The sequence below is a fragment of the Ranitomeya variabilis genome, chromosome 2, assembly GCF_051348905.1.
Source record: "Ranitomeya variabilis isolate aRanVar5 chromosome 2, aRanVar5.hap1, whole genome shotgun sequence".
NCBI lineage: Eukaryota > Metazoa > Chordata > Amphibia > Anura > Dendrobatidae > Ranitomeya > Ranitomeya variabilis.
Window position 1 is genome coordinate 115,032,795 of NC_135233.1, and position 24,132 is coordinate 115,056,926.

General features: G+C 41.8%; 1 protein-coding gene across 1 annotated transcript in view; it reads right to left on the bottom strand.

Annotated features, from left to right (window-relative positions):
- The window catches only part of ACSS1 (acyl-CoA synthetase short chain family member 1), a 131,731-nt gene that overhangs the window by 53,297 nt on the left and 54,302 nt on the right, over positions 1-24,132 (bottom strand). The window contains exons 5-8 of the mRNA XM_077282848.1: positions 18,511-18,663; positions 18,276-18,423; positions 16,184-16,321; positions 14,091-14,183 (exon numbers count right to left, since the gene is read on the bottom strand). Coding sequence (XP_077138963.1) covers positions 14,091-14,183; positions 16,184-16,321; positions 18,276-18,423; positions 18,511-18,663 — 532 coding nt within the window. The remainder of the gene's footprint in view (positions 1-14,090; positions 14,184-16,183; positions 16,322-18,275; positions 18,424-18,510; positions 18,664-24,132) is intronic.

Below are 24,132 nucleotides of genomic sequence, written 5' to 3' on the forward strand. Positions count from 1 at the left end.
TCAAATCGGTCAGAGGCTTCACCACACTAGAAAAATTAGCAATAAAGCGGCGATAAAAATTAGCAAAGCCCAAAAATTTCTGAAGGCTCTTTACAGATGTGGGTTGAGTCCAATCATGAATGGCCTGGACTTTAACAGGGTCCATCTCAATAGCCGAGAGAGAAAAAATGAAACCCAAAAAAGAAACCTTCTGAACTCCAAAGAGGCACTTAGGCCCCTTCACAAACAACGCATTAGCACGAAGGACCTGAAACACCATCCTAACCTGCTTCACATGAGACTCCCAATCATCAGAAAAAAACAAAATATCATCCAAATACACAATCATGAATTTATCCAGATAATTCCGGAAGATATCATGCATAAAGGACTGAAATACCGATGGAGCATTAGAGAACCCGAATGGCATCACAAGATATTCAAAATGGCCTTCGGGCGTATTAAATGCTGTTTTCCATTCATCACCTTGTTTAATACGCACGAGATTATACGCCCCTCGAAGGTCGATTTTAGTAAACCAACTGGCACCCTTAATCCGAGCAAACAAATCAGAAAGTAAAGGTAATGGGTACTGGAATTTGACCGTGATCTTATTGAGAAGGCGATAATCTATACAGGGTCTCAAGGAGCCATCCTTCTTGGCAACAAAGAAGAATCCAGCCCCCAACGGTGACGAAGACGGGCGAATATGCCCCTTCTCCAAGGACTCCTTTACATAACTCCGCATAGCGGCATGCTCTGGCACAGACAGATTGAAAAGTCGGCCCTTAGGGAACTTACAGCCAGGAATCAAATTAATGGCACAATCGCAGTCCCTATGAGGAGGCAGGGAACTGGACTTGGGCTCATCAAATATATCCTGGAAATCCGACAAAAACTCAGGAACTTCAGAAGAAGGGGGCGAGGAAATTGACATCAAAGGAATATCACTATGTATCCCCTGACAACCCCAGCCAGTTACAGACATAGATCTCCAATCCAGCACTGGATTATGTACCTGTAACCATGGAAAACCCAGCACAACAACATCATGCAAATTATGCAACACCAAAAAGCGAATATTTTCCTGATGTGCTGGAGCCATGTACATGGTTAACTGTGTCCAGTACTGAGGTTTATTCTTGGCCAATGGCGTAGCATCAATCCCCCTTAAGGGAATAGGGCTCTGCAAAGGCTCCAAGGAAAAACCACAGCGCTTGGCAAATTCTAAGTCCATTAAGTTCAGGGCAGCGCCAGAATCCACAAATGCCATAACAGAAAAGGACGACAATGAGCAAATCAGGGTAACAGACAAGAGAAATTTAGGCTGTACAGTACTAATAGTAACAGACCTAGGGACCCTCTTAGTACGCTTAGGGCAATCAGAAATAGCATGAGCAGAATCACCACAGTAAAAACACAGGCCATTCTGACGTCTGAATTTCTGCCTTTCTGCTCTAGTCAAAATCCTATCACATTGCATAGGTTCAGGACTCTGCTCAGAGGACACTGCCATATGGTGCACCACCTTGCGCTCGCGCAGACGCCGATCGATCTGAATGGCCAAAGACATTGACTCATTCAGACCAGCAGGCATGGGAAACCCCACCATAACATCTTTAAGGGCTTCAGAAAGACCCTTTCTGAAAATCGCTGCCAGGGCATACTCATTCCATTTTGTGAGCACAGACCACTTTCTAAATTTCTGGCAGTATACTTCTGCTGCTTCCTGACCCTGACACAGAGCCAGCAAAGTCTTTTCTGCCTGATCCACAGAATTAGGCTCGTCATACAGCAATCCAAGCGCTTGAAAAAATGCGTCAATATTGAGCAATGCAGGATTTCCTGGCTCAAGGGAGAATGCCCAGTCCTGCGGGTCGCCACGCAGCAAAGAAATTACAATCTTCACCTGCTGAATGGGGTCACCAGAGGAACGGGGTCTCAGAGCAAAAAACAATCTGCAATTATTTTTGAAGTTCAAAAATTTAGATCTATCCCCAGAAAACAAATCAGGAATAGGAATTCTAGGCTCTAATACCGGAGTCTGGACAACATAATCTTGGATACTCTGTACCCTTGCAGCAAGTTGATCCACACGCAAGGACAGACCCTGAACCTCCATATCAGCACCAAAATCCTGAACCACCCAGAGATTAAGGGGAAAAAAAAGACAAAACAAGCTACAAAGGAAAAAAAAAAAGACTCAGAACTTTCTTTTCCCTCTTTTGAGATGCATTTAACACATTGTGGGCCAGCTGTACTGTTATGACCTGGTGGTTAAGAGGCCACACTGATATGACCTGGTGGCTAAAACGCAACATGGGACGAGCTCTGAGAAGGTGGTATCTCTACTGACCGCAGTTCCTAATCCTAACAACAACACTAGTAATAGCCGTGGGATGTTCCTGACTCTCCCTAGACACCTCGTCACAGCCTAAGAGAAAACTACCCCTAAAGTAGGAAATAGAAAGCTATCTTGCCTCAGAGAAAACCCCCAAAGGAAAGACAGCCCCCACAAATATTGACTGTGAGTGGAGAGGGAAATGACGTACACAGAAATGAAATCAGATTTCAGCAAAGGAGGCCAATACTAAACTTGATAGACAGAGAGAAAAGGATACTGTGCGGTCAGTATTAAAAACTACAAAATCCACGCAGAGTTTACAAAAATGAACTCCACACCGACTCACGGTGTGGAGGGGCAAATCTGCTTTCCCAGAGCTTCCAGCTAGCCTGAATATGACATAGTGATAAGCTGGACAAAAAGAGACATATTTGCAGAGCAATAGAGTCCAAACAAATGGACAAACAAAAACTAGCAAAAACTTATCTTTTGCTGACAAGGACAGGCCATATGAGAAATCCAAGGAGAGAACCAAATCCAACCAAGAACATTGACAGCTGGCATGAACTAAAGCCCAGAGCAGGTTTAAATAACAAACCCAGGCAAGGCGATCAGTGGAGGCAGCTGCTACAGCTACCTAAAGGAGCAGCAGTTCCACTCGAAACCACCAGAGGGAGCCCAAGGGCAGAACTCACAAAAATACCATTAGCAGCCACAGGAGGGAGCTCCAGAACGGAATTCACAACAATGAACCCAATCACCACTGTTGAAACAAACTGTGTTTTCTGATGTTACCCCTGTTTACCAAAGGGTTCAAGCATAGCTCCCAACTGTCCCTCATACTGTGGGACTGTCCCGATTGTGAGGCTATGCCCCGCAGTCCCGCACAGACTCTGCTTCTCCCGCACAGCCAGCAGGAGAAGCAGCTGACACGCCCCTTGATTAGGCCACGCCACCTCCGTATCTTCTCCGGTGGTTCAGAGAGGGAGAGAGGATATTCTGAGGTATGTGTGTGTGTGTGTCAGTGTGTGTGTGTCTGTGTTTGAGATGGTTACTGTGTGGAGTTAGAGCAATCCAGTGCAGCCTTTCAGCCATAGCAATCCAGTGCAGCCTGTTAGCCAGAGAAATCCAGTACAGCCTGTTATCTAGAGCAATCCAGTGCAGCCTGTTAGCCAGTGGGGCCATTATACTGTACGCAGCATCCTGTGTGGCCATTATACAGTATGGAGCACTGTGTGGCCATATTTTTTTCTGTTTATAATTATTGTTTATGAAACAGTGTGATCAGTAGTGCTAAATGGGTGTGATTAGTTGTGAAATGGGTTTGGTCAGGGGCATGGACTAAAATGTGCCGGGGTGTACTGCGCACCGCTACCTTTGTCCCTCTTTGCCTTCTTCAAAAGTTGGGAGGAATGGTTCAAATTAAAGTATAAGTTGCATCAAAGCACAAACTGGCTCAGTAGATACGAGGGAATGTCGTAGCGCAAAATCATTAGAATATGTGAAGCAAAAGAAGAGATCATATAAAGGTAAATGGTATTAATTAATGGTATCTGTCATCAGATTATTACAAAATGTCACATTAATAATGTATGCAGCTCATATTGTGAAATCTGAAGACTGATCTGGTTTAAGATTGCTGGGAGACTATGACAAATATTGAAGATACAGAGAGAAGAATAAAGGTTTCTAAAAAGCCTAGATGTTTGGGGATTGTATCATTGAATCAATTACAATAAACCCTAAAACTATAATGACCGTTTACACTTTGGTGATAAATCCATATAGGCCCCCAGAGAGAAATATATCTATGTTTATCGTCATTCCCTTGGTATTATAAAGCACAAAATGAGTGTTCAGACCAAGTACAAGCTCCACGTACTTTTTTGTGGCCAAATAGCTCAGTGCATCTTCTCACCTATAGGTTTCCATCTATCTCAGACGTTCTATGGTCCCTGTAATGTCAAAGCTCTTAATCAAGGATGAAGGTGACAGGGATAGATGTAAAACTAATAAGCGGGAAGGTGGTCTAAACTGTTTGGCCACACCAAGGGTGCACCAAGCATCTGTACTTGGTTTATTTTATGTTGATAGTTTCCTATTAATGCCTACCACAATCTGTGCAGAATGAATGACATTTCTGCTTCTAATGGCCCCATGTCCTTATATAATTACTTTCACTTTATGCTGAGCCGTTATGAAGTATCAAGTTAAAGGGAATCTGTCTGTAGGTTCAACCCTCCTAAGTTGTCTATATGGGCATGTAGGTCATAGGAAGTTGAACTAAACGATACCTTGATTTCTGCGATCTGATTTCCAGAGAAATTCACATTTTTCTTAATATGTAAATTAGCTGTTAAGATCTATGGGGCATAGATCTCCCTGAGAATCTGCCTCTAGAGCTAATTAACATGAAAGGGGGTGTTACCAGTGAGACATGTAATGACTGACAGTCTGCTCTCCTGATCCACATGTCTCACACCGATAACGCCTCCTTTCATTTATAATAATCTCTGGAGGCAGATTCTCAGGGAGATCTATGTCCGGCCCATAGATCTTAACAGCTCATTTACATATAAGAAAAATGTGGAAAAAGACATCGGATCACAGATATCAAGGTGTAATTTTATTTAATTTTCTATGACCTACATGCCCACACAGATGGCTCGGGAGGGTTGATGCTCTTGACAGATTCCCTTTAGTTTGCCCTAACATTTCTCTGCACACAATTCAAAGCCATACACCATATCACATTATATCTTATTGAGTCTCTATCCAAACTTTAATTTCCGGCTCAGGGCATACATTGTATCCATGGCTGCTTCTGTTACACTAAAACATATTCTATTTGCTAAGATAACCCTTTTTAAAGCTTCTATTTGTACATGAAAATGTACAAAGCTCTACCTTGCTTGACCTGCTACAGTGATTTTCCTGCACACTGAGGGAAGCAGTGTATCCATTCTCCTTATCTTTTATTGTCAGAATAATGAACTTTTCACTTTCCCTAGATCTACAGGGTACACACTTTCTCATCACCTGACTTCTCTAAGTCAATATGATCAGACCATAAAGCTGAGAAATAAATGGCTTATTGTGATGACATATCCTGAAAGGCCCCATTATAGATTAGTTGAATACGCTGACGAATGATTTCTCATTGGTCGGTGACACATCACAGACTACAACGGCTAATATTGGATATTTTTTCAGCCAATGATGCAGTCACTGCTGATTCAGGACGCCCGACTGCTGTTGTGAATGATTACAAAAGTTCATTAATCAAAATTATTTTTTTTCCTTTCTATGTTACATGATATTATTACGACATATTACCGTTAGGACCTTTATGTATAATGATGGATGCGTGCTTCTATCCGAAGCCAGGATGGGTGGCGCATGCGCATACCGCACTATTGCACCATTTTATTGAAGATGTTGTGTATATGAGTTCGCAGACACAATGTCTTCAACAAAATGGTGTCAAAGATCATGTTATGGCATGCTCTAGCTTCGGCGCCGTTTTATTGAAGAAAGCTACTACAATGTCAACATAGCAGTGTGCATGCGCCGGCCAGCGCCATTATCCCTATGTTGATGCTGTAGTGCATTAGTTCAATAAAATGGCTCTGAGTCAGCATGTGTGTATACATTGATCTCCGGCGCCATTTTATTGATAACACTGTATAAATGTACCAATTAAAAATGCTCACCAGCCGGGCGCAGAACATGTTCAATAGCTAGTGGTAATATAATGACTTCTAGAAGGTCCTAGTCATTGTGTTAGTTTACAGAGGTGCCTGAACTAATTTCTTCATTATGTTGCTGACGTGTGACCTACAGATAAAATGCTGAAAAATAAGCACTTGCTTTATGGCTATTGAATTGGGACACAGATATACATTTATCCAGCTGATAGACCACTAAAGAACACGTTTTTGGACTTTAGAAATATTATTTCTCATTGAAGCTTCCACAGATTAAAACTAACAATATACAGCACCTATAATGGCATTACTAGAATGCAAGAAGAAAGTCTAAACTTGTAAGGCTGGCCATATTTATTAAATGTACTTAAAGGTGTATTCCGATCTCCAAGATCCATCCTATCCCAATATGTATTATGAATAATAATAATAATAGCAAATACTTCCAATTGGAAATGTAGTATAGTTTTTCTGATTCATTATGTCTGTGTATGGAGGTCTTTTGACTCTCCATCAACAAATGATGTCAAGGGAGTTAAGGTTCCAGCATGTAATGATTAATCACAGTTTACTGTATTGTTGGAAATTTGAAAAATATAATCTGGCCAGTAGAAGGCAGCAGCGAGAGGCCTGAGTTGAAGTGCGGAGGTTTTGGCGGTTTGGAGGAGTTGAAGGAGAGTCCGAGTGGAAGTGAGGCTGTGGCTCCTTTGATAAAGTCTGGATAGGGTGGTGTGACTCTGGGACACGTTGTTCGGCTTGACGTGAGCCGACTCGGGGAGGATAACCAAGTACACAGCATTTTGGGCTAGGCGACCTCAGGCCTTATCTCTGAGGGCTTAGGGAAGCCGTGCATTGGAGAGACCGGCATTCCCTATGAGCTTCAAGACGGGTTTCTGATTATTCAGGACTCAGCTTAGCAAGGACCCTTATACTTCAGTCTCAGGATGTACTGGTACCATTTTACATCTGTATATGTGCATATATAAATAGCCTTATAGATGTCCAGCTAGTTAGGAGAAAAGACATCTTCTGTAAGAGACTCTTAAAAAACTGTTTAGAGTAGGCGATTACTAAAGTACTGGCAGGACACTGTCATTTTATTGATTTATGCATAAAAAGGGTTAATCGCGTTGTATTTTGCTCACATTTATCTGCTCAAGTGTTCCTTTGTGTACTGTTAGTTGGTGTTATTGAGAGTAACTGCTGTCATTGTATTTGTTACTTATACACTGTTTACCCACCATCCTCTCCTTTGTTTTCTAAACTAGTTAGTAAATATTCATATTATATTATCTAATCTTTGTGCGTGTCTGCGGATTGCTGTTGTACCCCATCTTTTGTAGCCATCCCTCGTCCACATTTCATTTGGCGCTGCGAGCAGGGTACAGCATCACAATGCAGAAAGTGACTGGCTATGGTAGTGCGGTACAGGCCACTGGGTCCGCGGGAGCACCTGTCCCAGTCGCTCGCCTGCCAAATATCTCACTGCTACGTTGAATAATACTATTGATCATTTCAATGCAATTTGGACTCTTTGGGACATATATTGGGTTCAGAGAGACTACTAATAAAGGCAGTTATAATTAGTTGCTATGGATCACATAATAAGTATAGGTTTGATTTCCTCCCCTCCCCCTTCTGTCTGTGTCTTGTAGGGTCAGTGTTTTTGTCTCAAGCTATATATTGATATGTAAACTTATTACATTGAGCCTACTCAATATTGCTGACAAATTTGTTTATTGTTAGAAATTGCATCAATTTTTGCTATCTTAAGAAATATGTTCTTGTATTGAAGGATTTTGACTATTTCTTTTCCGTAATACTATTTTGAAAAATTTTATAAAATAAAATTAAAAAAAAATCGGTGTCAGCAAGAAGGCGAAAGCATCTATAAATATATAAATGTTTTATAGCTAATATTTCAGACCTGCCAAAAAAATGCAAGACTGGAGCCTCTATTTTTACCGATACTAACATCATCCTGAATTAACAGTTTGTTCAGGGACTGATGGATTCATCTCTGAGGCGGATATTGCGGGATCAGATACGGATGAATGAGACACTTCAGTTTGCCCAGGTTGCCGAAGACGCTGTGGCTTGTGAAGGTGAGGATTATATGGGCTTCAGCACTTTGCGGATGTTTGGCCCAAGAGGACATGGAGTCCAGGCTGAATATCAGCATTTCAATTCCTTGGCTAAGATAACGACTGCAATCCAGGAACTGTCTCGGCAAGTGGATTAACTAAGAAAGTCACCCCGTCAAGTGGGGGAAGCCGGACCCCGAAAGATGGGGTGGGAAGAACTGAGACAGCCCAAGCGCAGCCTGACCCACCCCCAACAACAACCTCCTACAAACCAGGACCAAGCATTAGAATCCCTGAACGCTATATACACCCGGGCGCAATATACTGGAGGTGCCAAGAAAGATGGCATGTCTCCCACAACTGCCCCCAGCCCAGCCAGGACATTTAAATGAGGAAATGCCCCATGTAGGTAAGGCCTGAAATGCCTTAAGAACATGGTGTCCCGAAGTCTAGTGATGGACGTACTGATTGAAGACAAGACCGTGTGCCCAGTAGATACAGGAGCTCACGACTACGCAATGCCACTGGAGTACTTTGAGACCCATTTTGGTCACTTTATGAGTGAAGAAAACTGAATAAACTGATGGTCATTAACCAGATAAATATTCCAGTCCACGGGATAGTGTGGATGCACGTGAAGATTGGATGTGGGTCAAAAAGGGGTCTTGCTGGTGGATGGGGATTCATGGTCAGGAACCTTGATTATATTATAAATGAATGTCCTGCGTGATCTACATTGGTTGATGCCCCACAAAAGTGGCACAGGATACTGGCAGAGAGTCACCAAATCTTGGCCTACACAGAGGCGTTCCAGAGACTGAGCCGGGTATGAGGGATTCACTACAGTGTTCCAAAAGATGAAGTGGTGGGGATTGTGACCGTCCTAACAGGGCATCAAAATATTATCCTAGATGGATGTGGGAATCCTCCGAAGACTCGACGGAATAGAAGTGATTATTGAGCCCCAGAAGCCAACAGGATCCGGACAAGGCCAGATAATCGCATGTACTATGGCGACAGTGGTGGATGGATACGTAGCCGTTCCGTGTGCCAATGTGCATGATTCTCCTGTCATGTTTCGTGCAGGTGAAAAAGTTTCGGATTTGTATGTGCATGGAGGAGAGACAGTCCACGAAGTCCAACTGGCTCTGATTGCTAAAGGAACAGGAATCGTAAACTGTTACTGTGTGCGAAGCTCCGAGGACAGAGCTGACTCCAGAGAGAAATGGCTGGAAGAGCCTCAAAATAATATGACTGGACACGAGTCAGTTCTCCTCCGAACAAATTCAGCTGATAGAAGACCCGTTATGGGAGTTTCAAGCTGCTTTCTCTGGAAATGAAGATGATTCTGGATGTACAGCCCGCATTGAACACGAGATTCCGACAGGAGACACACCTCCGATCTGTGAGCGATATTGACAAATTTCACCTATCCTGTAACAGGAAGTAAAAGCCATGCCATCACAGATGCTGAGTAGTGGAGTAGTACGGAAGAGTCAGAGTCCATGGGCAGCACCGATGATGATCATCTGAAAGAAGGAAGGAAGCTTGAGAGTCTGTGTAGACCATCACAAGTTGAAATAGTGTCACCGTACGAGATGCTTACGGTTTACCTAGAGTGGAAAAGTCCCTGACAGTACTTCGACAGGCCAAATATTTCTCCACCTTAGATGTGGCAAGTGGCTACTAGCAAGTTCCAGTGGCTGAAAGAGATAAGCCCAAGATAGCTTTCATTTTACCAATGGGCCTGTATGAGTTTATTCGAATGCCTTTCAGACTCACCAGTGCACCTAGAGCATTTCAACGGTTAATGGAGCACTGTTTAGGAAAGCTGAATTTTGAATCAATCTTGATCTACCTGGATGACATCATCGTTCATGCAGCCACCTTTGAGCAACATCTCCAAAGACTACGAGAAGTGCTGACCCATCTACAGCCCATGGTCTGAAGTTGAAGCGTCAAAAGTGTAATTTGTTTCAGACAGAAATTGAATATCTAGGGCACGTGGTGCCTTAGTGTTGAGTCAGCCTGGCAGGAAGTAAAGTGGATGCTGTAATAAACTAGCCACCGCCCTGCACTCTTCAAGAGCTCCTAGTCTTCCTGGGACTAACAGGATATGATCCATGTTTCATTTCGAACTTCGCTAAGATAGCTGAGCCTCTTCACAAGTTACTGAAAAGAACCGCAAAAAGTCTAAAGAATCGTCCCATTGCCTGGGAACCCTCGCAACAATGAGCCCTGGATCAGCTGAAAGAAGTCTTGACCAATGCCCCGGTGTTGGCATATGCTCAATATGACTGTCCATTCATTCTATATAAGATGGAATTCTTCACAGATTGGGAGCAGTGCTGACCTAGGAGCAGGGGAGACAGGAAAAAGTAATAGTGTAAGAATGAGAAACTCCGAACAGTTCCTTAAACTGAAGTTGTTGGCGCTCATCTGGGCCATGACTGAGAAGTTCGCGAAATACCTCATTGGAGCACAGGTCTTGGTCTGGACTGACAATAATCCATTGACTCTTCTGCAAAGTGCAAACTAGGGGGTCCAGAAATAGGTGGGTCACCCGAATGGCGAAGTTTAATTACTTCATGAAGTACCATTCCAGCAAAGAGAATGCAAATGCTGACGTTTTGTCTCGAGTCAGCCTTTCTATTTCCTCCAGAGAGGTGGATGATGAAGAAGAGATGGAGATAACAGACTTACGTAGAGTGAAGCCTCAGTAGCCAAGATTAATAGAGTAACAGCAGGCCAGATGGTGTTGCTCAGCAGGACAAAGGCCGAATATGCGCTGTCAAGATTCACCTGCTCAGTGTGTATGGGATTCTGTGATGGACAGCTCTGTCATCCTATCCTGTGCTGGGGCGTGCTGAGCTGTCAGTACTTTGATTGACAGCTCGGTTAACCTATGTGATTGGGAGGTGCACAGATTTCCACAGGTGCTCCCTGTTCTTGGTAATTGCCCTGCTATTTTGGTGGGCTGTCTGGCCCAGATCACTACCAGTCAAAAGCTTGTTCTAAGCTTGTGCTCTCTGATGTGTTCACCTGTTCCCTGTGCAGTAAATTCTGATCATCTGCTGCTGACCTTTGGACCGTATTCTGACTACCGTTTGTTATTGTCCATTTGCATCTGATATTCTGCTGCTGACCTTTGGACTATGTTCTGACTACCCGTTTGCTATTGCCCCTTTGCTTATCTGTTATTTCTGTGGTATTTTGACTCTGGCATGTAACCTGACTTACAACTTCATATTTTCCCTTGGTTTACTACGTTCTCTTTTGGTATTCACCCCAGAATGTCTGACTTCGTTGACTCTCGGCCTGGCCGTGGGTTGTGACTAGCGTCACAGGCACAGTCCCAAGATGATGACCCTGCAATCCGGATGATCAAGAGCTGGCTACTAGAAGGGGAATGGCCTTAAGTGATCGGAGCTCCACCTGCGGCTGTAAACTAGTTAAATCCTGGTGTCAATCTCACACTTGCACTTTTTTTGCATTTTCAATGCACTTGGAATTTATTCCCCTTTTCCACCAGTATACTATATGGTAAAATCATTGATGCCATCAAAAGTATAACTCGTCAAAAAAACAAGCCCTCATATGGCTGTACTGACAGAAAAATAAAAAATGTGGCTCTTGGAAGAAGGGGAGGAAACAATGAAAAAAAAGGGAAAATGGCCATGGCCTGATGAGGTTAAGAGATGTTTGCAAGAAGCATAGAAAATATCCAGAAGAATTATTTGAAAAACGAAAGATATTAAAAACAATTGTCTCTGCAATAAAAAATTCTATGTGCACTCTATGTAAAATCTTAATAGAAGGTTGCATCTAAAAAAACATATGATAATAGATGCTGCGTTAAAATTTTAGCCATATGGAAAGAATACTTTGTAGTGGAAAATTCCTGTACTTGAGAAGATATTTGAGTAGGCATGTGAACTTTACAGACCAGCGATAAAGTAACAAGATTATTCTATATGGGGCTTGGGCATGTTAATTATCTACAGGGTGATGCTATAGCATTAGAGTCAGTACAGACACAGGCCCATTTAAGGCTGCTTACACACTGCGTTTTACAGTTTCGCCTATGTATATCTCCTGCAGAAGTCAGAGTATAACATTATAACACAATCTTTAATGCAGAGACTCCCACTGTAAAACAAAATAATAATATGACACCGCACAGTACACTTTGTTGATGGATAATTCTGTTAGGAGTAGCTCAGCCAACTGTCCTATTTCATACAGTAAAAAATAAGATATATGGACATATAAGCAGCCAACACTCTTTTGGCCTCCATTGGCTGCCAGTAGCTTTCTCGAAGCAAAAGGGAAACAGATGCTGCAAAAGACAAAGCAAAATCAAAAAGCGTCTAAGGGCCCCGTGTTGTCCAACACTCATTTTTCAAGAATGAAGGGATCATCATAAAACTTTTCCTTAGCAAATCATTCACCATTACGTCAATGTCCTTTGTGGTTTGTCCCTCGCGCCCCAACAATAATCCTGAATGAATTATTTACATGCAGTCTAGAAGACGAAAGAAGCTGTTTTTTTCTTTTTTATGCTGACTTATATAGCGCTATCATATTCCATAGCGCTTTACAGATATTGTCATCAATGTTCCCATTAGGGCTCACAGTCTAAATTCCCTATCAGTATGAGCCTCCGTGCTGCAGATGGCAGAAGGTCCATTCGACTAGAACACCCCACCACATATCTGTGCAATTCTATGCTTACATTGGTAGGATACATTTATAACCACTGAGCCTGAAAAGCAACACAGCTAACCACTGAGCCATTGTGCTGCAGATGGCAGTTGGTCCATTCTATTAGAATACCCCAGCACATATCTGTTCAACCCTACGCTTACATTAGTGGGATACATTTTGCTGTGCTGCTTTCCTTTTTTTCTTATTTCATGTATCTAAACTGTTGTGTAGTGATTTACGGTAATTATTGAGATAAATCACAGACATTTATATTTGGAGAACTAACTGCAGCAACGTTCAGTTTATATTCAAGGCCTTGGCTGAAAGAAGCAAAGTTGACCACAAGCATGGGTCCTCTTGCACTTAGAGCTAGAGAATAAGAAAACTAACCTAGGGTAGCCAATAGCCAAGTGGGAGGATGGTCAAAGATGGCAGCTTCAGCCGAGGAGCAGGTGTAAAGGTGCAATGGTGAAAAGATTCACAATTCTGTTTGTTTCAATTTTTCCAAATGATGGATGAAAAAATAATTCCAGTACAAACGGTGGACTGCGGAGCTATATAACCGTTACATCTATGACATCTTAATAATCTGGACTGAGTCTGAACAAGAAGTTCTACTATTGCAAGACAAATTCAAGAAGTAATAAAAGATACAATTTTAAATATCTGATGTTCAAAAGGCACATATGCCGCATATAGCAGCATTAAGAGATTACTTTGGGCCAGCGAAAAAAAAAAGGCACTAATAGGACTCCATTATGACCAGTATTATTATGCAGTTAGGCTGGTCAATTGTGAAGAAGCATTCATAAAAACGCTATTTACCTACTATTGGCCTGCATAAACATAATGATGATCACCGAACAAAAAAGCAAAATGTTCCTTCATCATGGCATCAGATCTTTCATTCTAGCATAAAAATCATCGGTATCAGCAGCACATCTTCTCCTATGTTACCGCAGCACATGTTCCCCTGTGTTATCGGCAGCTCATCGTCCTATGTAAACAGAAGATGTGCTGCAGATAACAAGATGCTATATGGGGACTGAACGATCATATTAACAATCATTGTGTTCCCATCAGTATTTGTCAGCCTGTGGAACAGTATGCAAGCTGATAGTCTTGGCCATACTCGACCAGCCCTCGTTACTGTGCGTTTATGGGCTGATATTGGCATGTTTCAATGTTCCATTTTACATATATTTCATATCTGCTTTCACAGTCTTCATGTGAGTTTTGTAGATAGTCTCACTTATCAGAATGATTTACCTGTTTGCCACCACGTGTCCACAAGATCGCACCTTCCATCCCCGACCACATTGTAAAACCATTCCCAAGCTTCATGATTTATTGGCTCACCCACTGAAATGATAGAAGAAGGTTAATGAAGCCAAAGCTGCTACCATTTATTGAGCTGTTTGGATTAATGGCAGTGACCTAGTGGAGCGGGACAAGGAGAAACAAGTTCAGACAGGGCAACTTTTTCCAAAGCATGTGACAATATCTCAGGAGTCAACCAGGTCCCAGTAATGTGTTTGTTTCTCTAGTGTTTTGAGAATGACAGCAGGAATTTCTGTCCCTTGTTAAGTGTGACATATAATACTACCAACTACTAAACTCGATTAACCTGCCTGTGAATTCCTGATGTTCTGCTGTCTCGTGAATGTGCAATATTTAACCAAAAGCTTCATTTTGTTTCTTTTGTGATTTTTACAACCTGAAAATTTTAAAATGTTATGAGACACATAGAAGGCATACTGTGACTCATAAAAAGAATACTTTTTATTGGCTGTTCTACTACGTCGTTCCATCAATGTTAAAGATAGAAATAATGAAGGAAACTTATGTTGTTCTTTGTGACCTTCATAAAAAAGACATCCGGCATAATCTACAGTATATATTATAGTTTATCATGTAAGTAACCTTTATTTGTGTATAGTGTCAAACATACAGAAGTAAAAAAGTACAAGGTCAAGAATGAACTATGGTAGGCTGGGTTCCTACCTGTGATATAAATTCTGCTTTTTCTGTTCCAATATAGAAACAGAAAAATGTAATACATGCAGGAAAAGGATCACCAGACTGACCTCACTGACTATAATGGGTTCCTTTGGGTTTCTGTTAAGCTGTCAGTAGATCAGTAAATCTTGGAATAACAATAGGTTCCACAATTTGATATGTTAAAAAATGTCCATGCGTTGAGATAATCTTATATATGTCCTCCTGCTATGTACTGTGTAATGGCTGTGTCTGACCATTAGGAACATGGTTAGCTCATGGCCAGGTGAGGAAACAAAATAGAGTATATAGACAGGAGATCGAAGCTGATTCTTTCTGTGAGATAACATATTTCCCTGTCTGTTTTGTCACAGGAGCAAGTGTTTCTACTGTGTCTCCAGCACACTCAGCTCATCATATGTCAAGTCAATGACATGTGAGATCAGTGGCAGACAGAGTTCCTACCTCACTAACTTGATTTATGATGAGCACTGGGAACTGGAGGCCCGGCAAAATAACTAATTCCAATGATAAAATAGGCTGGGAAATGTTTTACCTCACAGAAAGCAGTTGGTGCAAGCCACTGCTATGTTATCTGTATAATCACTTATACTTCCTCCCTTGCCCAGGAGATGTGGTATGATCAGACCATGTTCCTGTAAGGTCAAACACAGCCATTACACAGTACACATCTCGGCACCACTTTTGTGGTATAACCTTTTGTATGGTGTTCATGTCATATTTGTAATAAAATGTGTGACATTTTATTCCTGGGTCCTGATCTGCAAGCAGCGATTCTACAATCTGTAACTTAGAATCCAAATTTTGCAGCAATTTTTTAATAGATGTTAATTGGTAAATTCAGCAATCTGTGGCTGCCCCTTGCTTTCTTACATGTAAAGGGAAACCACAGGTACTCTTTACGTTTCACCTCCATTATGGTATGAAAAATGTTGCATCTTAAAAATGTTGCTGTTTTTGTTTTTCCAACTAGAGGTATTTCACATTTCTCTTAACTTCTTACCCAGAAACAAGTGTTGTCAAGTTTATTAAACCATTAAGGGGTTTGTGATTGCAGGGGGGCTCCACCAATCAAGAGAACTAAAGACAACTAAAGTTCCCTATGGGAATGGAGTGGTAGTGAGCATGTGCGACCACTAAGTAACATACAGTTAGTGGAGTAGTGGTCGCACATGCTCACCAATGCTTTATTCCAAAAGAAGACTTTGAGATCTCATTTCTCGTGAATCGAGGGGTTTTCTTGCAGAAAACTGATTTTTGTGGGGGGGTTTTGGGACAACCCATTTATAATGAATCTTACAACATGCACAAATATAGGCATTAGACTGGTCCTCATCTCCTACCTGAACCCAGCATTTTCAAAGATGACCTATCGTATTTCTTCACCCATTCATCTCCATATTTGAGCAGGAGGCGTATTGCAGTTGGTGCGCCATAAAACTGATTAATCCTCAACCTTTCCACTGTCTCCCAATAGCGACCTAAGGAACATTAGCAGCAACCTTTATAGGAAACGTAATCTCAATCATCCGCATGTTACAGTCCATGGCAGAACATTTCAGCTCACTTGTAAATGTCATGCTTAAAGCACATTATACAGTAATAAAAGTCACAAGAGCTTCTGTCTGAATGTCACCTACGTACCTGCCAAACTAATTCTGTGATGAACACCCAATCAAAATCACGAGAATATTCTTTTAAAAATTTTACGACTCAACAACATCACTAAAATGGCAGCTATGCAATCTCGTAAATTCTGCAAAGTCAATGTGTCTTGAAAAAAATGGTTTGATGAGGTTTGTATTTGCAGAGAGTTCCTCCACCCTATTCAACACCTTTGTGATTTATTAGAAATTGTGCTGAACCATAGTTTAATGCTTAGATGCAGGAGGTTGTGCTGTGTGCACCTGTACTTAACGGTCGTAGCAAGTAACATGGGTAAATTACCACCAGGCATTGTTTTTACATCCAACCCGTAGGGAGCAGGGGGGCTTAAACTGAAGAGCAAGTGGAAATAATAAGGGGATTTAGTATTTTATGTGAAACAACACACTAGATTATGGCTGTCAATGGGGCCTCGGTCTCTTCAAAACCCATCACTGATCAGAATGATATGGCATATCCTAGTCAGATAAGCAGAATTATACCAGCTCCCTGGTATAATTGGGTGCTGATAAAGACCTCTGCAGCCGATCATAGGTTGCACCAGAAGTGAATTCTCAATGGATCAGACACCGTTTCCAGAGTCGGTGCAGCACTCCAGAGCAGCCTGCCCTGGATCTACAGGGGCTAGAAAAGTGAGTATGCTTCCATTTGTTATTTTCAAACAGTCTATGGCTAAAAAAAATTTTTACTGTTGGACAACCCCTGTAAGAAGATTGCTTGACTTAATGAGAACCTGGTATATGCCACCCAATCCATAGGCTGAATGTATAAGACACCGGCTCCACGATCACAGCCAGGTATGTTTGGCTCTGAAATGCTGGGGTGTTTCAGAGAAAAATATACTCCAAATAGCCTCCGGGGACCAAGCCATGCTATTGACTAGTCAGACAGGAAGGTCTCAGGAGGCAGCTCTTCCCCACCTGCTGCATGTGACGGCATGTTTCTGCCTATATGCACAGGGCATGGAGGACCGGTCAGGTTCTGTTTAATAAGCATTGCTACATGACTAAGAATAGAAATCAAACCAGAGTGTTCTCTAAAAGACATAGATTTACATCTGCAGGCTCGGTACCACTAATTTATAGGGTAGCTACCTAAAGGTGGCACTAGAGAGCAGATTTCTTTCCTGTGTAGGAGAGCTCATTTGCATACCTTTTCTCCCAGAACGCAGCTGATGAGTAGCAAGAACCATCTGAATATTGGTGTCGCTTTCATTTGGAGGGGATTCTGGTTTTGCTTATATCCTTAGTCATATTTCAAGGCTCACTACAGGTTGGACAGTGGCTTACAGGGTAGCTACCTTCAATAGATGACACTTATACAACATCTTTCTTTCGTCTGATAGAGAACTAATTTGCATATTCTTTCCCATGGAGCACACACGTGGCCTATATGATTTCCTATTCCAGCTTTCTAATCAAGAAGAAACATTAGCCTTTTACTCCTATACGGGATAAAACAGCCTTTTTAGATGGCCACACGTGCTGAGTTTGTTATGTAACTAGTAACTATCGCTATAAAAAGATCACATCAATTCATAGCAAAATAATTGCCACCAGAACTAAATGTCTGTAGGACATCTGGAAATGATCCTTCCTCTTTGCCACTTGTATAAATGAATATACTGCTTATCTTGCAGCTTACATATGGCCACATTATCTTATGTTGCTATTGGAGGCACTAATCACTGCAGATAACACGTTTACCTAAACTAATAAAAAGTCATTTCAATAACAGAAGGAAATACGCTCATAAACCTCATCTCTTCACCTGGATCTGGATATATTGGAGTGCTCTCGAACAGGACGGTGGTGGCTCCATTGCAGAGTGGTCCATAGACGACATAGCTATGCCCAGTAATCCAGCCAATGTCAGCAACACATCCAAACACATCCCCTTGTTTGTAGTCAAAGACGTACTAGCAGGAAAACAGCTATTAGTGATAATAAACTGGGTGTGATATTACAGAATTAAAAACAAAGCCACATCGCCGTCAAACACTTACCTTGTGCGTCAGGGAAGCATACAGCAAATAACCAGCCTGTGTGTGCACAATTCCCTTTGGCTTCCCGGTGCTGCCAGACGTATACAGCATAAATAACATATCTTCACTGTCCATACTTTCTGGAGGGCACACTGGTTCTGTTTTGGCCATTTCCTGCCAAAACATGTACAAAATGAGATCTGTGATGGCAGAAAAAGTTGCAAACTTGGTGCATTAAAGGGGTGTTCCACTTTCCAAAAGGTGGACATCAAAAGCTCCAAAATACTTAAAATAACCAACACAGCAGTTACTCACCCATCCCCGAGTCCAGAACTTTTTCCCTTGCCCCTTCTCAGGTCTCATTGTTTTGACTTCACGTCGATACAGTGCATCAACGTTGTAGCCGATCATTGAGCTCAGCAGTTGTGCTTAGGTAGACGACACGAGTAGCCAAGCTCAGTGATTGGCAACAACGGTGATGTGAGCTGTCAAAGTCACATCACTGGTGAAGCCAAAGCACCAAAACCTGACCAGCGTCAGGGAGCCAACACTGGACCTGACGGGGGGGTGTACCTGCCATTTGTTGGTTTAAGTATTTCAGAGTTTTTGGAGTCTAAGTTCTAGAAAGTGGAAAACCTTTTTTATATAAAGAACCAAAAAAACTGTGACTTGGTTCCAATCATGATTGGAACTTTCTTCTTTGAAAATTATACAAGTGACCTCCATTTACAGTGAGCAAGTTTTCATTAATCTGTTTTACAAAAAATCAATATTAGAATATGAAAATAAATCGATCTGAGGGACATTGAACAAGAAATAGTCATCGGTGCTAGAATAACCAGGAAAAGTATTTAAAAAAATTGCCAATCTTGTCCAACTTTCTAGTGCAACGGTTTCAAGAGTATATCAAGAATGATGTGATCAAAGAAAACCATCCAAGGAACACTGTCCTATGACAGTAAAGAACTCAACACTGAAAGGGGTCCGGTGGAAAATGTAAAGAAACATTCTGACAAATAGGTTGTGTACAGTCCTATAAATTGTAGCCGAAACTGCTGGTGCTCCAACTATTGTGTCAGGGTGCACAACTCATTTTGCTTTAAAACAGATAGGAGATGATCAGTATGATTATGATTGCTGTCGGGAAGCAGAAAGACAAGACTCCAGGTAGCCAAAAAGCAAAAAAAAAAATGAATAGATCACTGAGCAGTGGCTACAGATTTATCATCAGATGAATCCAAATATGTTAGGACCATGCTGCTAGGAGGGTCAGAAATTAGGACAAGCAGAAAGAATTGAAGAACGCTTCCTATCTTGTATCAACAGGCAGGATGAAGTGAAGCAATGGTATCATGGTCATCTTGGGTCTTTATGGATGGACTTTTAAACAATAGGGCTTACCCAAGTATTAGAGCCAACCAAGGTCATCCCTTCATTAAAGCTAATGTCAGTAGGACACTTTCAGATGGATTATGCACCATGGCACAAGGTATAGTTATGAATTGGTTGTAGAGACAGGACAAAGTTTTTCTTGATTACCCAGCCTTCACAGTCTCCAAAGCTCAATAAAGACTATCGCATCTCTAAAAGAGGTACAATGAGACAGTTCACAAGTATGTCAGGACCTCCAGCTGCTTTGTGGCAACTTTGAGAAGCCACTCTTCTGTCATAGGCCAATATTCCTGCAGAACGATTTCAACGTCTAATGAAATCTATAGATGGGTGTCTCTAAACAAAGTGGCCATTCTATATCTATCTATCTATATATATATATTTGTTTTCTATATCAGAGTGCTGCACACAGATCACCTTCTAAATACAGCTCTCCTGACATGACTGTGATAGCAAACATTGGTATTGTTATTAGAATTATGGAGCATCTTCTCTTAGGGCTTTATATTACGTGATTCGTCGCTACTCCTGGAAATTTATGAATAAATTGGCAACTATTACTATTTCTCTTGCCAATAGAATTTGCCTCTATACACTCTGACCAGTGGTGTAACTTGAAACTCATGGGCTCCGATGTAAAAGCTCCAACGGAGCCCCCAAATATTTTAAATCTTTAATAGCAATAGTCTTTTTCTATAGGCCAAAGGGACTTTTAGGGCCCCCTAGGCTCCAGGGCCCGGGTGCAATTGCAACCCCTGCACCTGTTGTAGTTACACCCCTGACTCTGATGCTGTGCAATCAGTGCTGACTGATCAGTGGAATGATAAAATGTTACATTATAGAACACAGTACCCCATAAAGAATATTGGCTCTGGTGCTTGCATAGGGTCATGTCCAACCCCTTCAATATGATAGAAAGAACCTTCACCAAACATAAGATTGCAGGTGGACTGATGGCGGTATGTCAGTCTTAGCGCATATGGTGTAGTAACAGGATTGTATCCAGCCATTTACATACATGCTGTAAAGAATGAATACCAAATTTGTCCTAATGTAGGGCACTTCAAATATCAAAAACTACTATTCCCACATAATTACATGTAGAGAAACAGAAGTGATCCCATGTGTAGGCAATAAAAACAAAGGGATCCGTGCTGGGACAGAAGAAGCAGGCGGCGAAACGCGCGTCGGGATGAGGGGACGCCACGAGCACCGATCCCAGCACGGATCCCTTTGAAGGTATTAGCCTTATTACGCTCTTACTTCCTGCACTGACAGAATTATATTGATTATATTTTGGGTGAATCATGGCTGTGGTAGATAATGGGTCAAGCCCAATGGCTTATGTGTTGCATTGACAGTATGACATGTAGGTTTGATTTATGTAGATCAAAGGCTGTTTAGGATATCAATAAGAGTTTATATTTATGATCAGGATCAATATACTCTTGTATGTTTTTCTATCCTTTGGATACATGAGCATGTGCTGTTTCAGCATTCAAATTAGCCATATTTTTTGGTCCTAATTTCCATGGTGGGCTGTCTCATTATTCTGATATTGGTGGTGTCCCCTACGGCATCTTTTGCTTTTTGATTTGTTTATATTGTTGTTGTTTTTACTATATTTATAATAAAAATTGTTTTTATTGCCTACACATGGGATCGCTTCTGTTTCTCTACATGTAATTATGTGGGAATAGTAGTTTATGCTGTAAAGAATGTAAGTCAGCATAGTTTAGATAGAAATTTGTACTCTAGTATGTGGTGTACACATAGTGTACATAATGGGAGTTGTATAACATGGTAGACATAGAACATTGCACTGTTTATTTTTTTGGGTACGTTCCCCAGTTCAAGTTTTGACGGTGCGTATTTATGCAGGATCAAAAACGCAGCTGGCAGATGTTACAGCATAGTGGATGGGATTTCTAGAAATCCCATGTCCACTGAGAATCTATGTGCACCTGCGGATCTCCCGCGGAAACTGACATGTGGCACGTCTTTCAGATCCACAGCATGTAAATTTCTCTTGCATGTAGATTTTCCTTGTAGACTTACATTAATGAGGAAAATCCCGTGTGTAAAAAATGTAATGCGTGTCTGCTGAATTTGCATAATAGGTGCGGAAATGGTGCAGACATTCTGTAGCATCAAAACCGAAGCAGATCCTGAATGTGGGAACGTACCCTTAGAGTAATCAATTATTAAAAATATGTGCAATTCAAACAGTGAGTAGAGTGTAGGATAAGATATCAGAAGGTATAGGAGCATCTCACAATCCCACACGCGCCAATAACGACTTACGTACCATCAATCTATCTGCAGACTGGTGTTTGATGAAGGTCAGGTGAGAAGGCCGAAATATCACATATTATATCTTTGGATAAAACTCATCAAATTTGCAAGTGATAATTATTAGTACTTTTTACAGTAGTGGAATGATAATGCTCAGCGGTAATTTTCATTAGAAAAAGAAGAGCCAACACATTTTTTTGGAGAATATACAGAAACATATGAGAGGAGCAGCTCCTATGTAAAGGCTCTACAAAGATTGTCTCCAAATATTGTAATAAAACACTGCAAAAAAAATTATGAACATTAAAAAAGTTGTTCGACTTAAAAATAAGAACAGAAAGAGCAGCAAATACTTTAATTCCTTGCTGATTCAACATAGAAGCTACAGCAGTTCCCACTGTTTTTTACAAGCTCCCAGGACACGACCGCTGCAGCCAATCCTTGGCCTCAGCAGTCACATGCCCTTCAGTGATGCCAATAGTTAAGGCAGGTGACAGCCAAAGGCCCATATACACATCGAAATATAATGGGGGAGTCCTAATTTTTCAGGGGAGAAAAGGATCAGGCAGATTGAATTTTAACACCCAACCCTTTTGCTCTCCTGGGAGATAAGCCACCACATGCCATCTGGCAGCGACTTTCTCCTTTCTTCCTGTTGATAATACATGAATGCTCAGCTCAGCTGAACCTTCACTTGTATGGGAAATTTGGAAGAGATACTGTGGAGGCTTTCTAAACAAAAACTGACAAAGACTGGAGTCCTGACAACTCCTTCAAAGCAAACCAATATCTACCACAGGTTATGTGCCTATTTTTATCTTAAGTTCATATACACAGTATAATAACGTCAGCCGAACTGGCCCATATCAGTATGCTCAGCAACAGTCTAATCTTTATTGGGGCCTTCTGATAAGGAAACGCCTGTCCAATTTCAGATTGCTCTTTTTTGCATTCTTTTGTTCTTGGAGAGATAAACCGCCATCAGTGGAGTCTGGCATTAGTTCTATCATAGATAAGCACTACTGTGTATGGAGTAGTCAGGAGAGATTGCGGTCAGCCAAACCATCGTTTGACTGAAAGTCATCTAATGTGTATGGGGCCACCTTAGGCTACGTTCACACTAGCGTTGTGCGCCGTTGCGTCGGCGACGCAACGCACAACGCACGCAAAAACGCGTCAAAACGCACGCAAAAACGCTGCGTTTTGCGACGCATGCGTCGGTTTTTGCCGAAAATCGGACGCAAGAAAAATGCAACTTGTTGCGTTTTCTTGGTCCGACGCTTGCGGCAAAAAAGACGCATGTGTTGCACAACGCAACAAAAAAAACCGCATGCGTCCCCCATGTTAAGTATAGGGGGCGCATGACGCATGCGTCGCCGCTGCGTCGCCGACGCAAACCCGACGCACATTAGCTTAACGCTAATGTGAACGTAGCCTTAGTATTAAGAGTGATTCTTCCCTCCACTAACCTACCTATGCCCGATATTTCCATCTCTACCATAGTTCTACCATTACTACCCAGCAACATGCCTGCTGTCTTGGGGTGATATGTGATTCAGATCTTTCCTTCACTCCCCACATCCGATCACTCACCCGCACATGTCATCTACACCTCACAAACATTTCTATAATTTGACCTTTTCTTACCTTTGACTCTGCAAAAACTTTTACTGTTGCTCTAATTTATTCTTGCCTGTACTATTGCAACTTTGTACTAATCGGTCTCCTTCTTACTAAACTCTGCCCCCCCAATCCGTCCTGAATGCAGCAGCCAGGATCATATTCCTCGCCAACTGCTACACTGATGCCTCTACCCTGTGCCAGTCGTTGCACTGGTTGCCCATCCGATAAAGAGTTCAATATCGACACTCTCACCCACAAAGCACTCCACGCTTCAGCACCACCCTACATTTCCTCCCTCGTCTCAGCCTACTACTCTACCCGTGCCCTCCATTA